We start from the raw sequence: 17,500 nt of genomic DNA, 5'->3' as shown, positions 1-17,500 counted from the left end.
AGACTATGCAGTTGCCACTGAAACCTCCCTGCTAACTGATCACAGATGTTTAAGCATGTTGATGTATTGTGGGTGTGTGGATATGAGAGAGAAGAGAAAATGTTTATCATCTTTATGTTAAATAACATAAATAATCCAGTTTGGGGTATTTTAATGCAAGTCAAGTCTAAATGCAAATTATAATTTGAAGCATGTGAAGCATAATATTTTTGCTACAAGACCACACATTGCATTTACTTTTTGAAAACATTACTTAAACCTTTTTTTGGGCCACTTGAGGGCTGTGCAGCAAGCTGGAAACAGAACATTGCTGTATATCAACATATAAAGTTGATATAGGGAACATGTTAAGTGTTGCCGACATACACACCCAGCAGACATGGAGCAACATTAGCATTTATTTGGAGTCATGTTTCATGCCACATGATAAATGTAAGTCCAATATTCAGTCTACTTTTAGGTCTGTTTGGGCCTCCACCAATTCCTGAGACACACATCTTTAGCTGGCAAATGCTCCGCTATGTTCACCAGCTAGTCGCTAACTTTCTTTGACATTTGGCGCTGATTAGGTAGCGTACATTGGATTTTTCAGTTTCTTCGCTGCAGTTGGAAACAAGGTTGATGAAAGCCGTGAGCCAAAGCTGTAAAGTTGTGGGCCATAAAACCAAAACAATGAGCTGAAAAACACTAAAATGGTCCGTAAAACTGAGGAGAGCTGCTGATTAAGGTGATCATTTTCTGTGGGTTTGTCACTACAAGTTACCCCACCACAATAACACAGTAATTCCATCCACTGTTAATAACAAAATATTAACTCAAGCAGCTTTAAGGTGAGACTTTTTTCTAAGGATACACTTTTCAGCACTCTTCTGCATCACAGTTACATAATTCACATTTACACTTTAATCTTACAGTTTGAGCTTTGAGTGCTTTACTCTTTAGCCAAACATAGTTCATGGTTTTCCAACCAAATGTTAGAGCAGCTGACTTTATTTATTATACTCCATCATCTCACTGGTTGTCATTGTGCTAATCAGTAAAAACATGCACTTCAGTGTTCGGTTGGAGTGAAAGATACAGGATACCTCAAATTGTTGATAGAGAGAAGACATTTCTCAATTATTATTCATTTGACTTTCATCAATTTTCATAACCTATTGTTTGTATATGTGTAACAGTCAAAAGGTAGTGACATTTGTAATGGACAAAACCTCTGTCCCGATTGTCCTGAATTATTTTGAATCTGTGCTTCTCCTATGCATCACAATGCTGTATGTGAAGACCACAACAGAGCGTGGATCGTTTTAGACTGTCAATTTACAAATGCTTTTTGATGGGTTTATGTTTAACAATGAGAAGGCCCTCGTGTCAGCTTCCCCAACCTTGGTTTTCAATAGTTCATCAGCTACCTCTGCAGGAAAACCAAATACAATCTGGGTAAGCTTCTCAAGCTGTAAAAGCAACCCCCATCTGAGGTGGATTTTGAATTTAATGTCACTGGGGATACAATGCTACGAATCTCTACACTGCTGTCATTGTCAGGCAATGTCGTCTAAGCCATAAGAGTATTGCATAATTCATAGGTAGAGCACAGGGACCCATCACTGTAATAAGCCAGTGTGACACGAATCCTCACCTCCGGCAGCAAAGAAGTGGATGGTATGTAGAAGAAAACCAATGCACTGAATAGTAAAGTGTGCTGTAGATGGTTTCAAGGTGGGTGTAAACACAGAATCATATCCTAATAAACTTTTTGTTATATGGACACTGTCAAACCACTATTTTTAGCCTCACCAGTGGCATGGCTCTAAGAATTGCAATGTTGGCCTGTTGATTCAGCAATTTGGTCCAGACTGAAATAAATATCTTAACAACTATTAGACTATATGACTGCCATGGAATTCTGTACTGACAATCGTGTTCTCCAGTGGATGAATTCTACTGACTTTGGTGATCCCAACATTTCCTCTAGTGCCACCATAAGGATGGCATTTTTGTTTTTTATTGAAATGTCTTGACAACTATTGAACAGACTGACATCAACGACACAGGTTAATAAAATCAAGGACAACACAATTTAATAACGAGAAGAAGAAGAAGAAGAAGAAGAAGAAGAAGAAGAAGCAGAAGAAGAAGAAGAAGAAGAAGAAGAAGAAGAAGAAGAAGAAGAAGAACCAAGGTCAGAATCAACACAATCCTTGAAACACACATTCAGCTTTGTTTACAAATTAAAATAGATCAGCCTAATGAGGGCACATGAACTAAAGGTCACATTTTTAAATTCAACGTGATACCCTAGGCTCCACTGGTGTCTTAGCATAACATGGTATGATAGTATGAAAAAGTTATAGGGGACAAATGTTGTGAGATAATCTGAGGTACTAAATATTTAAAATAAAACACATTGATGAGATTATATCTTCTTAAACATTCTATTATACTTTTCTGTGTATGCAGGGGTCTACAACTGCATTTCATTATGCAAGCCTGCATTGTATAATGGCAAAAAACATTAAACTTCAACCTTAATTAATCCATAATGGTCTTGTATTACCTTATAATCAGCTAGTGGCATTTTTACTATAGCGCGCAGGCTGCCCCCTTTCTGCACCTGTTCCCCCTTCATGCAGCTTGGTTCCCAGTAGTATCGTAGATGCTGCCTACTCATATAATTAATTAACGTTTTGCTCTTCTTATCACTGCTGAAAGTTTTTACTTATGTATATCTGGATGGATTCCTCCAGAATTATACAATTGTTTTTGGCCCCAGCTTGGCCCTCTGCTGTTGAATATTATGCTTAAGTTTTCCATAATAGAGGTTCCTTTTCCACTCAGTCTTTATTGCTATCATTTCTCTTTTGCTAAGGAAGGACAAGCCTTCAATGTATTGCTCTTCTGGGTGGATAGGTAGGTTGTACTGTTGTGCGTGCTTTCTTTCTTCTCTATGTACACTGCCTTGGTTCTTCATTTTGGGGGATAGAGGGTGGAGTGGGTTGGCTGAAGGAAAACAAAGGAAATGGGGGGCAAAATAAACTCTTTGCCTTTAATGACTGTGTTGATGCTTCCCCTCCCTTATAAAAAATATTGTATAGCTTTAAAGAGTTGCAGGCACATTCAAAGCAGTGGCTTCCATCTTTTAGCCTCTGACCCATCAGAGCAAATCTCCTTCGGTTTTACACACTGAAAATTGTACACAAAAGAAGATCAGAGATATTCCCCCCATGCCTCCATACTGTGATCAGCCCTAACCATATTTCCTTTGTGCATATGTGTTATATATAGGTTCACAATAATGATATATTGCTTTGTTTCTGAGACTATGTTTCAATTCATTTGAAGGACTTTCTTAAAGTGCTCATATTATTCTCATTTTCATGTTCATAATTGTATTTAGAGGTTATATCAGAATAGGTTTACATGGTTTAATTTTCAAAAAACACCATATTTTTGTTGTAATGCACATTGTTGCAGCTCCTCTTTTCACCCTTTGTGTTGAGCTCTCTGTTTTAGCTAGTGAGGCATCTCACTTTTATTCCATCTTTGTTGGGAGTCGCACAGTAGCTAGGTAAGGACTACTAGCCAGTCAGAAGCAGAGTATGAGGGAGTGCCACGCTAGCAGCTAGGCGAGCATGATAACGTGTTACCAAGTGACGCACGTTCGTCACGGAAGTAAAGGCTGGACTACAATAGAGCTGTTTGGAGCAGTTTGTGAACAGTGTTTTCTGTTGGAGATGGTAAGTCCCTTTGGGGTGGACTTTGGGCTTTTTGACTTTGTAAACCTATAACGTGCACAAAAAAAGATATATAACACAATAAAGGAAAGGTAAAAAGCCAAAAAGCATATGATCACTTAAAAGTGTCAATATAAATACCAATCCACCATGGAAATAATAATGGCCCATGGGGGTGTTCATTACTGGTGCCTTCTGACACAGATCATGCTTATTAGCAATGTGCCAGTATATCCAATATGTTAATCTTGAATTCCACTCTTCGGCCCATTGACAACCCCATGTTCAGCAGCTTAAGCCCCTTTGGATGTTTTGTTGTGTGCTGAACATCCTTCACTACACATTTATTTTCCTAGAAGATTGATTAAACTGAGCATTACAGTTTTAATATCCTATCAGATGAAACATTGCAAGATGAAATAAAATCTTAAGTGTTCGACGAAAACTGCGAACCCAGCGGAACATTGCATTTGTAACAGGTTAGGTTAGGACCCAAACGCAGACTACTCAGACATGATGACACGGGTAGTAAAAGGCACTTTACTCAAAGGTTAGACTTGCTTTACAGTCTATAACACGAAGACTGTCATTACAGGCAAACAGGAGAACATGTTTAGGAAATGCTGACATTTCAAGATAATATTATACAGTGTGTACAATAGTCTTCATTGTTTTTATCATTTTGTTAGTTTTTACTATTAATATATGAGATCAGACCATTTTGTATCATACAAAACATGCACTGATGAACAATAGGCCTTTTTCACTGAGGTGAAACTTGTGCCAGTAGAAAAAGTACTGGTATAAACGATAGAAATAAATAATGTCTGCCTTCATCTAGCTGCTTCAGTTTCAGGGTCCTGGTATGGTTGATTCTGGCTCACTGTCACTGTCATGGTTTATTGGGACATTTGAATTGAACAGAGCCAACATTAATGTTATTAGTATCACCTATCAAACAACAGACTGACAACATATATGCACTAACAGGCTAACAAGATAATAAGGTGCAGCTGTGCAGACAGGTGATCAGCAGGAGCAGCAACACTTGATGATGACATCTAGTGGGCAGGTGAAACATGGAAAAGTCTGAAAATGTCAACAGATGGTGAGTACACGGAAATCTTCCTGTGCCCCAATTTAGGGGCTGGACATTCTGAAGTCCACATTTATAGACTGGCAACAGTTTGACAAGGCCTGTCCCATTTAAATGTGGATAAATGCAGCTTTCTTTCAACCGCATAAGATGCAGTGGTCACTTTTTTATATCCTGTTGTGTAAACAAATAATTGTCAGGAAATATTACACCAAACAGGTTCATCTATTTAGGTTAATTTTTAAAAGAAAGGTTTAAAAATGGATTACTTGCTAAACGTAACTGCTGAACCCCAATCTAGATTATGAGTGATGAGGAAGCACAGTGATGGGTTTTCGCTTCCTCTTAAATGAAAACTAGCCGCAGAAGGGTAATATTATGTACAACTGTGGGTATTTCACATGCTCTCATTGAAATGAACAGACGGGTGAGAAATTAAAGGAAAAACCAACATAGTGTCTTAGTAAGGTGATGGGCACCACTCGCCGCCAGAACAGCTTCAATGCGCCTCACCATTGATTCTACAAATTTCAAAAACACCAGTCTTCCAAAAGATATTCCCTCATTTGGTGTTGATGATGATGGTGGTGGAGAGTGCTGTCTAACACCTCAGTCCAAAATCTGTCATAGGTGTTCAATTGGGTTGAGATCTGGTGACTGCGAACGCCACAGCATATGATTCACATCATTTCCGTTCTCCATCAAACCAATCAGTGACCCCTTGTGCCCTGTGGATGGGGGCATTGTTATCCTGGAAGTAGTCTTGCATTGCCAGACCTATCTTCACAGTGCTGTGTCAGCTCTGGAGTCACTCCCATCAGGATAGAAATGTTTTATCATAGGCTGAAGGTGAACAACTTTGTATTCATTTGCACTGACCCTTCCCTCAAAGGGGACAAGTGGACCCAAACCATGCAAAGAAAATGCCCCCCCCCACAGCATAACAGAGCCAGGGGACCCCCTTACTGTAGCGGTCCAGCATTTAGGCCTGTACCGTTCTCTTGGTGTACGCTACACATGCACTCGCCCACTTGTAAAGAATACAGTGAAGGATGACTTATCTGATCATGTCACCTTTTCCACATCTCTGCAAACCATTGCATGGTTTTTGCACCACTGAACTCTCAAATGCGTATCCATCTTTCTAATGAGGGGTCTATGCAGTACAAACCTACTATAATATCCCTCCCTATGTAATTGTTGACGAACTGTTCTCGCTGACACAGTCTGATCATGTCCTGCATTGACATATTCAGTCACCAGGAAGAGTTGCTTTTCTGTTTTGTCTTACATGTTGCAGAAATGCACGCGCATCACGGTCATCAAATGTGCACAATTTACTGATGTCTTTCCCAGAGAGCTAAATGCAGATGTCACTTTACTCCGTGTTCCTATTGAAACACTAGCCATTTTAAAAGTCTTTGGACTAAAGCTCCTGCCATCCGTGCCCCGACAATGAACCCTCTTTCAAAGTCACTTAGCTCTTTTCCTCTTGCCATCTTGATAGAAAATCCGAATCAACTGGGCCTGCTCAGCATTCTTATACATGCCACAGATCATAATTGATGATGTTAATTGTTGAAGTCAATTACTGAACTAATTTTTATCTAGGTATTGACATGACCCCCAAATACCAGATCAGCTAAAGGTTTGCTGCTTGAAGTGAAGCAGTGGTTATTTCAGGTGAATTTCCTCTTAGAGATCTTGTCAAGTGCAAGTTGATAAATCTTCTAATCTACACCCTGATAGATGTCTAGTCTGGGTAAGAGTTTAAATTATATTAATGGCTGGTTGTTTAGTTTGAAAGTATGAGTTGTATTACTTCCTATTAACTTGGTATGGACTGGGTCTTTTTGAATATTTTGACTGATTATAGAGCTTCTCTTTTGATAATGAAAGTTGGATCAGAGCGTTTTCTACGAATATTGGTATTGTTGATGTGAATTTCTTTCCTACACAACCTAAATTTTGTAAAGAGGATAGTTGAACTGAGGGATAAGCAAAGAGAGATGGAGGCAATTAGATGCAGTAGAACATGGTCAAAGGTTATGAAAATAAACATTCCCCTTCTTTTGGACTAGTTTGCGTTGTTCTCTCTGTGGGATGTTAGTCCATTTCCTTAGGGTGTCATCAGCAAACGTCACATATACTCCTGTATATTTCCTCTTGCTTTATTTTGATGCCTCAGAGGGATCGTGATCTCCATTATGTATGAGGGGCCACTATCTCCCACAGCTGTTCTCTTCTCAGCGATCGCTTTCAATCAGCCCTTTTCCTTTGATTTATCACTTCCTGTTGTCCTTGGGATTGTTGAATTTCACTACACTTTCTGTGTAGCGACAATTTGAAAGTCCAGCTCCTCTGGTGCTTGGGAGCGCTGACCGCAAGGCCTGGCTGTGGGGTCTAAAATAGTTTGGAGTCAGGGGATGAGATAAAAGGGTCTTTGGGATGGAAAACAAAATGACTCTCCTTCTTGAGCTTGGCTGGTTGTGGGCAGGTTGGAGGGCTGGGAGAACTCCCCATCTCAGCATGATGGTTGTGTGAGGGTGATGTGATGGACTTCTGACCCCTCAGGGAGTGGTGGCTGATGGCTGGGGGCAACACTTGGGTAATTGTTCTTGCATCGGGATTAGCATGGTTAAAATGGCAAATTTTTTTCAATGCGTTTCAGACGTGTCTGTCCACACACACACAATGATAAATGAGAGAACAAAGCAGATACAAAACTACAACTCTCTGCTGGGTGATTTTCTTGTGCAGTGAGTGTGCAGTCTCATTAGGCCGCGTTAAGGTCAGGGTCACTGAGACTGAGGTCAGGGCCGGGGGAACCCTCCTCCACCCTTCTCACATTTCTTCCACTTCCTGTCCCAACAGCTGGCTCTTGCCCATCCTCTAGAAAAGTGGTCATTTATCAGTTCAGTCTTCCATTTCAATGGATAATTTGCATAAATGAAATGGTATTGGACACAAGTCAAAAAAAGAACTGAACTTGATTGTTCCCAAAAATACAAGTTTATGTATTAATTAATAAAAAACACCAAAATGTGTAGAATGAGATCTCTTCCTGCAGGTCTCCCTCTCCTCTCTTTGCCCCATGAGCAATGCATGTCCAAAACAGCCTATAGGAATGCTCTCTCTCTCTCTCTCTCTGAAATGATCTGTGACTGACCAAAGTCTCCAGTCACGGCTAGATTACCTAAGGCCTGAAAACAGAGCCATAAGGAGGTGTAGAAATCTAGTTTTCTCTCAGACCACTTAAATTATAATAATCTCAAAGATTATTATGGAAATTATGTCCAACAACGCCTAAAAAAAGTGCCTACCACAACTTTAATTAACATTTCTTTTATTATTACTAGAGATTGAGGTTTTTTGTGGGATTATTTGATTATATATGTATTCTCTTTAAAATTATCCTGGATTTAACCCTACATTAATTTATTTTTGTATGGCTCCTTGGGGGCAATACAATAAGTTGTACCTGTAAACACAACCCTGACATATTATCACATTATAAAGTTGATATGGTATGTAGCGGATTTGTAGCAATATTAGCATCCACTTGGAGTTGTCTGTTTGGCCACATGGCAAATGTAATTCACTCTCCTTGAATCTCTGTTTTGGTCTCCACCAACTCCTGAGGGAAATATCTGGCTCTTTGGCTGCTAAATGTGCCATTATGTTCACCAGCAATCACAAACTAGCTGTGTATGTTTGACAGGCAATGGGTTTATCAGAAGAATTTTAAAACAGTTTCACCCACATTCCTTCTGGATCCTCACACTTAAGCCCTTAAATATGTGTAGAGTATACAAAATTGGTTCCAACTACCCACAAATTCTGTAATGCAAAATTGATCCTATTTTGGGGGACCGGAGTTAAAGCATGAGCATCAGCTAGAACTGGTCCTGTAGTTTCTATATTTTTTTCCTTGTTCAACATCATATGTAATACTGCATACTGAATCTTGCTGATGATGAACATGACAGTTGATGAGTTTGAGTTTGCAGTGTTGTAAAACCATAATGAGACACATCAGAGATGAAGTCGACTCTGCATGAAGTGCAGGTTGAAAGCTTTGTTACCTCTTATTGCAGCTACAATTCCAAGTCTAAAGGGTTAAAACACCTCCTGCTGTGAAGTGCCTGTATCCCATCAATGGGTGCACTCAGTAACTTGGAGGGCCAAGGCAAAAACAAGCACAGGGACCCTTTAATTACACCCTCAGCATTTACACCCACCCGTTCATTGAAACTGGGTCGGAGCAGAGTATGCATTGAAGGGTAGCTGTAGTAAAGAACACTAAAGCTGATCTGTCCAGACTGAGAAAATAAACACACACACACACACACACACACACACACACACACACACACACACACACACCCACACACACACACTCACACCGTGATTAGATGATGATAGAACTCCTTATAGTTATACCCCCAATATTGTTTTTTCTAATAGTCATTCTCCCTTGGCTCTGAACATTAGTTTATGACTGCAATTATTGCTGCTGCAGGTGTCAGCACCAGAGCTCTTGTGGTTCGATAATATTACAAGATTCTTTAGTTTTTAAAATAGCTTTCAATTCTTTTTTCCTGTGCCAAGTAGGCAGCTTTGCTTTTGTGAGTTTATTATTTGTAATTGTCACGAAAAACACTGGTTGGGTGTTCTTTTTAAAAGTGATTGTTAATACATTATTTCACAATGTTTTATTTTTCTGTGCCCCTTTTGTGCAGCAGTGACCAACCTTCACATAATGGTAAGACCAGTGCTTTTCCTGTTTTTAGATATCAGAGTATCGCAGGTCATAGGTGTCCTTTCAATGGTGTGGCTGCCATGCCAAAATGTGTATAAATGGGCAAATACATGACAGAGTGCAGGAGGTGTACGGATGTGTGTTTTTACACATGACAGGAATGGAACACAAAAGGGAAGAGAGATGCACTATGGTCCAGCAGGCCATCATCCCAGTAATTTGCCTCAGTACAGGAATAAGGGAAGCACTAGAGCGTACCAAGAATAGCACCTGGCCTTCCATCAGAGATTGTGAGAGCAATACAGTACACAAGATTGCCCTAGAAAATGAATCGGCAGCACGGATGTTTCGTTTGGATTTAAATATTGCCTGTGAATGCCTGATAGAAACAAAAGAAGATTTAATCTCACACAGACTGCCGATGAAGCATGTTCACTTTATGAATTAGAGTGTGTGGGGATGAATACAATATCTCCCACTGATGTGTGAAGACAAACAACAGCAATACAAGGTTCAGGAATAACAGAAGCCCAACTGTCCACCTTATGTGCGTCTTTCTTCGTCGAGGTAATCTTGCACAGGGAGAGCTCCAGGAATTCCTTAAATGTTCAGTTGCACACTCCCTCTTCTTGAATAATTTGAGACTGCAAATACTTGAATATGAAATGGAAAGATAGTTGAGGGAAACATCTCTGCATTCAAATAGTTTTCAAACAAATATACAATACTCATTAAGGGATACAAAATAAATGATAGCTAAGGAAACAGATACACATCCTGTTTATTCAGATCTCTCTTTGAATAACTACCTTTTTGTACCTAATGCAGGATTACAAACAACAAGTCAGGCAACAGAACAAGATAAGAGATAAGTCTATGGATAAAGTTGCACCTTAAGGGACTGAAAAGTTCACAACCCACTACGAATCATCAATCACACCCCAAAGTTGTTTCTTTAGTTACAAGAACAGAAGTTGTTTGAAGGTGTTATAGCCTATAAGCATAATCGACAAGAGATTTTGGTTCAATCAGCTTGTTGGTCTACTTTCATATGGATTTCTTTAGTTTGAAAGGATCAGGCTGGCAATATTCTATATCTTAACTTTTGACAACAAATCCCATAAAAAGACTATAACCAATTGGTTTGTTTCTCAATACTTTCTGAATTCCCCAGCATGTCTGTGGCTCTCAATCCCAAGCCTGGTAGTTCCTACTAAAGACGTACATATTTAAAAACTGGTCACAAATCTATAGTTTCAGTATTAAAAAAAAAAAAGGCTAATGGATTGGCTATTGAAAACAGCTGGTTTCTGTAGCTTGTAGCAAATGTAACTCAAAGAGGAGTAAATTATGTTTTTTTTTTAGATTTGGTGTGCTAGTTAGTATTTACAGCAGCACGATGGTACAGACAATACTTAATAGGTTAATAGGATCAATTAATGGTTGATTTTTCATTGGATTTGAAGAAAAATATAGGATAGCACCTCCCACTATCGCTTGGACGTGACACCAGCTGATTTCAATAATGACAAACTGGCTCTTCTTCTCCAGATCTATTCTCCAGCTTCCTGGGATTGACGCGAGTTTTCGCCTTGCTCATCTCCAGCCCTTATCTTGTTAGAGACAATTGAAAAAAGCAATTACCCGCAGATGCCGCATTGTACCTGACAAACAAGGTAATATAGCTTTAGCAGAGGATAACAAGCAACTGCTCTCTGCATCTCTCTCTCTCTCTCTCTCTCTCTCTCTCTCTCTCTCTCTCTCTCTCTCTCTCTCTTTCTCTCTCTCTTTCGTCCTAAGAGGCTGCACCCATCTTGAAACATTTAAAACCACATCTCCTATTGAGACTGAAAATAGCCTTGCGTCCGCTGCTGACTCTAAAATGACCTGGCAGCCAGCTCTTCTTCCCCTTTAAAAAGGCCCGAATAAAGCTTTCCCTTTAGCATCTAACACCAGGAAATGATGTGACTCTGTCCAGTTGGTCTGTTGCTTTCATTAAGCCTTTAGAAAATAATTTGGGAGGTTGAGGCTGCCACAGCTCTGCTTCTCTTCCTGAACTAGTCTTTAACTTTGTTTACTGTCTGGGATAAATAAAAGGCTCGGTAAGAGAGGCCTGCAAATCAACAGAGGCCAAACTAACTACTAACTTTGTCTTGAATAGAAATGCAATTAGCAGAGCATTTATCTCATGAACAGTGAAGTATTGTGAGGGATCCCTGTTTAGTCTTGCGTGAAACCTTCTTTTAAGGTGAAAATGAAGATAATAAGCCTGAACATGCCATGCTGTTCAACGCATAGTTCTCTTTGGACTCTGAAACAAAAGATGTAACAGAGCTAAAGTGTGTGAGGAGACATGCCTAGAGAGATTTACACATGACTGAAAATAACATTAAAATGTTATTAAAAGCTTTGTGCTCCGTTCTCGCTGCAACGGAGCAGTTGATTAGAAAGATAATTGAATTGGAAAGTGAGATTTAACAAGGGAGTTGCATGTCTTGTCGGATAGTAATCAGTACACTATCAGAAAGAAAATTACATACGCGTGAAAATATTTCCCCACTGGGATAATGCAACAGGCTTTAAGAGGGATGGCCATGCTGTCTAGAGAAATTAAATTACATTTAACATGTACACAACATTAAGTTGTTCCAATTAACATCACTTTTATCCCAGTAATTCTTCAAGATGAAGATACAAAGCTAATTTTGCCGCTTCCTGTGAGTGTGACTCGGCCCGGAGAGTTCATTTGTTTCAATAGTTTTTGAATCCCTTTGAGATAAAGTTTCCTCTCACCAGCCTCACTTCTCTCAGACTAATTATGTTCCTGTATAATGGTGCAGCACATCAAGAGGAAAAGTAAACTTCACTATTGTTACACTTAATGATATTTCAACAACACCCCCATGACTATGGGCACACTTCACACAAAAAACATTGAACTTTAAAAAATATCATTTTTAAGCACAACAACTCCTCAAACAGGGTTATTATTTTTGGCAAGGCACCAGTGAGTGGGAGGAGTGCTTTGAAGACATTCCTAACATTATATAAATAGTGTGTCTATCCCAAGAACCCCCATGCAGACAGTAGGCTGATATGGAGCTGGCCAGCCTTCTTCTTGCTAACCAGAGTTTTTTCAGAGAAGCACAGGAACTTCTCATGCAAGCTTCGTACATTCTCGTACATTCAACATTTCACATACACTCTATACGCCAGAAGCATCATGAAGCAACCACAGTTTGAGGCTGTATGAGAAACAGTGCTGTGCAGTACAAATATACCCTATAACCACAATGTTTCCTTTTCATGTACTGAATGTAACCTGTAGTAATGTAGTAACTTTACACATATTTTCCCCATACAATTTGGAGATGTGCTCCTGCTGTGATTTATATCTATATCTTTGTAAGAGGTGGGAAGTTAAAGGATAGCTGAAGTTATAATTTGTAGGACTTTTTCTACAGCTTTATAAAGCAGAGGATTACTAACAGCCCAAGGCTTGGCTTGTAGATATTAAGCTCTCTTATTGAACCACAGAGATTTGATGCTAGATGGAGGTCCAGCTCTCCTCATCTCACAAGAACTGTGTCCATAAATGTTATTTTTAAGATTGATGGAGCAGGACATTTTGTATTTTTGGCTGTGTCAAATGTGAGCATCCTTCCTCTGGTACGTTCCGGAATGTCACCGACAGTCAAATCTACTGGAATTCCTTTTTCTCATCTTGCCGGTAACATTTTATTTGTAAGAGAATAAAAACATTTTTACAACACAATGAAAGTAATATTTGCTGAACAACCTAGACCTGATTTCTGTCACATGACACTGAAATCAGTTTGTGTAAATATCATATTATATGTAAATATGTACTGACAAAATACTGATGTATTGTGAGGTGTTGAAATGAAACACAGATTATTCCAATAGATTTTTGCACAGCTTATCGTCCTGGTGTGAGGTGGTGTGATGGTGCGGTGGGGGTGTGAGATTAGACTCTTACATAAATGTGGGGGTTCACTGATAACAAATGGCTGAAATGGCCTTGCTGTAGCTTAAACTGTAGACAAATATTAATATGTGTCCAAAATACTAACATTTCTACAATGCAACATTCTACACATGATGATGAACCCACATCTTTCAGGATTTGAATACATTTTTTTTCCATGACATACACTCACAGGCAATACTTGCTTGCCTGCTCATCCCCATGATCATATCTTATATATGGTGCAGATTAATCTCATTTTTATCTTTAAACAACCCCCCCCCCCTCCCACCTGTGAACCAGCACTGAAATCCAGCTACATTCATGACTTCAAATTTACCCTGAAATAGCTCTTTCCTCCTGCTTGCTATAGCACAAAAGATTGATGCAATACAGATATTTCTTTCTTAAAGGTGCATGGTTACAGGACGTATTATACAAAAACCATGTTTGATGTTGCATTACATTTGCAACAGTGATGCACTAAAAATATTTCTCTTTTGTTTTGCTCTTTTGCTTAACATTTTATTCATTGACTTTTAAATAAGCACACAACACTGGATCTGTTTTGACAGTAGGCTACATTAAAATGAATTTGGGGAGGGAAAACAAGTCGTGAAAATGAGTTCTAATGATATAATTCCTTCCCATTGAATGAGATCCCTTATGTGCGTTTAGATGTTCCACATATGATTTTCTTGAAGGATTTCCTGAAATCCCTATTGAAAATAGTGTATATAATGGGGTTCACAGAACTGTTGCAGTAGCCAATCCAAAAGAAAAGGTTGAAAAGTCCGCCAGGGATATAGCAGCTGTCTCTGCAGATTGCATGCAGGCTGTAAGTAAAGAAGAAGGGGAACCAGCAAAGCACAAACACCCCCATCACTACCGCCAGGACGAAGGTGAAACGTTTCTCCCGCATCTGGGCCACTTTGGTCTTGTTGGCCGCGGCCAGCTGTTGGCGCACAGCTGGGTTCTTCTGCTCCGGGTAGAGCTGTAACGCCCGTGCTGAAGCCCAGGAGAGACGGCAGTTCTGGGGCGGGCAGCAGTCTGACCCCTCCACCTTTCTCCGCTTACTGAAGCGATGATTGCGGGGTTTAGTATCCGACGGACAGCAGCTCTCCTCCAGGTCAATGTCATCCAGCTCCCCCTGCCTCTGCTGGTGGCTGCCGGAGCTCTGGCTACTGGGGCTCTCCGTCTCGAACCGGTCCTTCCTGTCGAAACAGGTCTCGGACTGAGAGGGCTGCCTCTCCAGGCCGTTCTTGGCCACGAACACGGTGGACGAGCGCTGTTTTGCCACCTTATAGATCTTACAGTAAACCAGAATCATGATGAGACACGGAGTGAAGAAGGACACCAGGCAGGAGGAGAGGATGTACCAGGTCTCATCGTTCAGCAGGCACTCCCGTTCATCATGTTTGGTCATGAGAAGAGGAGGGAAAGAGATGACAGCTGATATAACCCACACCACAGCGATCATGGACTTGATGCGCTTAGGTGTCCGCTTCAGGTTGTAGCTGACCGCCTTTGTCACTGACCAGTAGCGGTCCAGGCTGATGGCGCACAGGTGCACGATAGATGAAGTGCAGAACAACACGTCCAGAGCCAGATAGAAGGCGCACCAAGTACTTCCAAAGTACCAGTAGCCCATTACCTCATTGGAGAGGGAGAACGGGATGACCAGCGTGGCCACCAGGATGTCCGCTGATGCCAGAGAGACCAGGAAAAGGTTCTGGGGCGCACGGAGAGCCCGGCTGGTCAGCACCGCTACAATCACCAACACGTTACCGACAATGGTCACCGAAATGATCACAGTAACTACCAGTATGATGAGCGCAGTGGCTGCCTCCGTGTGTGGCAAGCCAAGCGGTGCGTCCGTGGTGTTCTCATCGTTTGACACGTTTTCCAGCAACAGATTGACCTGGGTTAAATCCATTCTGGCTCCAGTTTGTCCTTTCGTATCATGTTTGTGGTTGTGCACCCGTTTCCTTTCCAAAACAGCTAAGACTGGGTGCGCTGAGCTGCCGTCCAACTCGTGGAGATACGTTGCGCGTAACGCTCCTGGTCAGTGCAAACAAAGTGTAGCCTACATATGACGCAGTGCCTGTACAAATGCATTTCCCTAAACAGCAAATCCTTCATTACAGGTCATCCTCGACGGGCACACGGAATTACGAAAATATCACTGTGAGAAGAACAGAGTTCACAATCCAACGCTCCATGAGTAAAGTCGCTCCCCTGCTGACACGACGCCGTGCGCAATGCTGCTTTTGCGTTTTGGTGAACAGCATCGCTTTGGAAACACACTGCTTATGGAATGAATGCCCACACTGGAGTGGGGTGACATCACTCCATCCCATCTTTAAACTTAAAGGAGTGTGTGTGTGTGTGTGTGTGTGTGTGTGTGTGTGTGTGTGTGTCTGAGTGTCTGAGTGTGAGCGAGCGAGCATTGTTTGGACATTTGGATCTCAGTTATCTTTGAAATTGGAAGTGTCTTTAGGCGAGCCCTTTGGCTTGTTGTGTTTGATTTCATATTTCATAGTTGTTTTCTTTCTTTTCATACTTAACTTTTCTCAGCATTACATGTAGCTACATCATGCTGGGAGTGGAAAACAACATGGATAGTCTTGTGTTCCACAACAGGATGTACCACTAGCTTTCTATTTTATTTTATACTTTATTGTGTTCATATTTGAAACATCTTGACACAGAATATTGTTATCCTTCACTGAAACATTTTCATGGCACTGGCAGCACTATGACTGGGATGTTTAGGGTGACATGGCCATTAAGAGTCACTGATAGATGTGGAAGTAAAACAGCACAGTGGGAGGTTTCTCTGAACTTTATCAGCGCTGCATGGCTGCCAATTAGGAGGCCATAGTGCTCAAATTAAAAGGCTTTCACGCAACAGTGATTGACTGATCTGCACTTGGATTTTGTCTGTGAAATTAAGTGGTACATTTTTCATGGTCCAATGCTCTAACATAGGCCTGGACTTGTTATGCACCCACTTCCATTATTCATACACTGTAATCTAGAATTGTTCTATGCTGGCACATGGAAGTGACCATAATGGAGCTCAGCACAAATTCTATCAGGAAGACCTCTAAATAACTGCAATCACCACTATCTCTTCCTAAAACTATTCAGCTGTTAAGAGGCGTTCACTTTTCAGTAAACCAACCAAAATTGGCCACAAAATTCATGATCCAATCACAGCATGACATCCTGCTTTAAATGTCTTCTCTCCTTGCTATCAGCTGTCTTTTCAGGTAAACGTGCAACCCTCCTCCTCCCCTTCCACCTCCGGACATCGTCAACCACGGCAACCTGAGTCCCTTTCCGGCAAACAGTTCGGTCTCCGGGTTCCTTCTCCACCATCACCAGTGTTTAGTCTCCATCAGGGGGAATATGTCTGGCTTCTCTACCCCTTTAAAATATTTTTAACGATGGAGTCTAATCCCCAAAGACTCTGTACATTTCATATTATGCTTATGTACAATACATCTTTTGCATATCTGCAACGAAGTCTCTCCTGATTGAAATACCTGTTACTGAGAAGCTTGCATCTTTATTCTCTGAAGGTCTAGTTATATAACATGTATGCAGCGGTGTTAGGTAGCCAGTTGTAGAGCCAGGGGATAGTTACCAGTCAGGAGTTATACAAAAAGACACACACACACACACACACACACACACACACACACACACGGTCAGTCAGGGGTCATTGTGAAATAAAACTATCAAATAAAATTAATGTTGAGCTGATGAGTCGTCTGTAGCTCTGCTCCCCAGATGCACTTCTCTAATTTAGGATTAAAAAAATAATCTATTTGTAAAGTAAATAGCATCTGCCGGAAGCTGTCAGTATGGGATTTGCAGTTCAGCTAAAGCTTTTCGATGGATGCCAACTTTATAAT

At 40.7% G+C, this 17,500-nt stretch overlaps 1 protein-coding gene across 1 annotated transcript; it reads right to left on the bottom strand.

The window, feature by feature from the left end:
* Positions 1–9,972: 9,972 nt before the first annotated feature.
* On the bottom strand, positions 9,973–15,985 carry adra2db (adrenergic, alpha-2D-, receptor b). The gene has a single exon (XM_039814265.1). It carries the CDS (start codon positions 15,511–15,513, stop codon positions 14,242–14,244), a length of 1,272 nt encoding a protein of 423 aa, XP_039670199.1. The 5' UTR covers positions 15,514–15,985; the 3' UTR covers positions 9,973–14,241.
* Between the last annotated feature and the right edge of the window lie 1,515 nt (positions 15,986–17,500).

The sequence above is a fragment of the Perca fluviatilis genome, chromosome 10, assembly GCF_010015445.1.
Source record: "Perca fluviatilis chromosome 10, GENO_Pfluv_1.0, whole genome shotgun sequence".
In the NCBI taxonomy this organism is placed as follows: domain Eukaryota; kingdom Metazoa; phylum Chordata; class Actinopteri; order Perciformes; family Percidae; genus Perca; species Perca fluviatilis.
The sequence above is the reverse complement of the archived record's forward strand: the minus strand, read 5'-3'. Positions and strand labels throughout refer to the sequence as shown.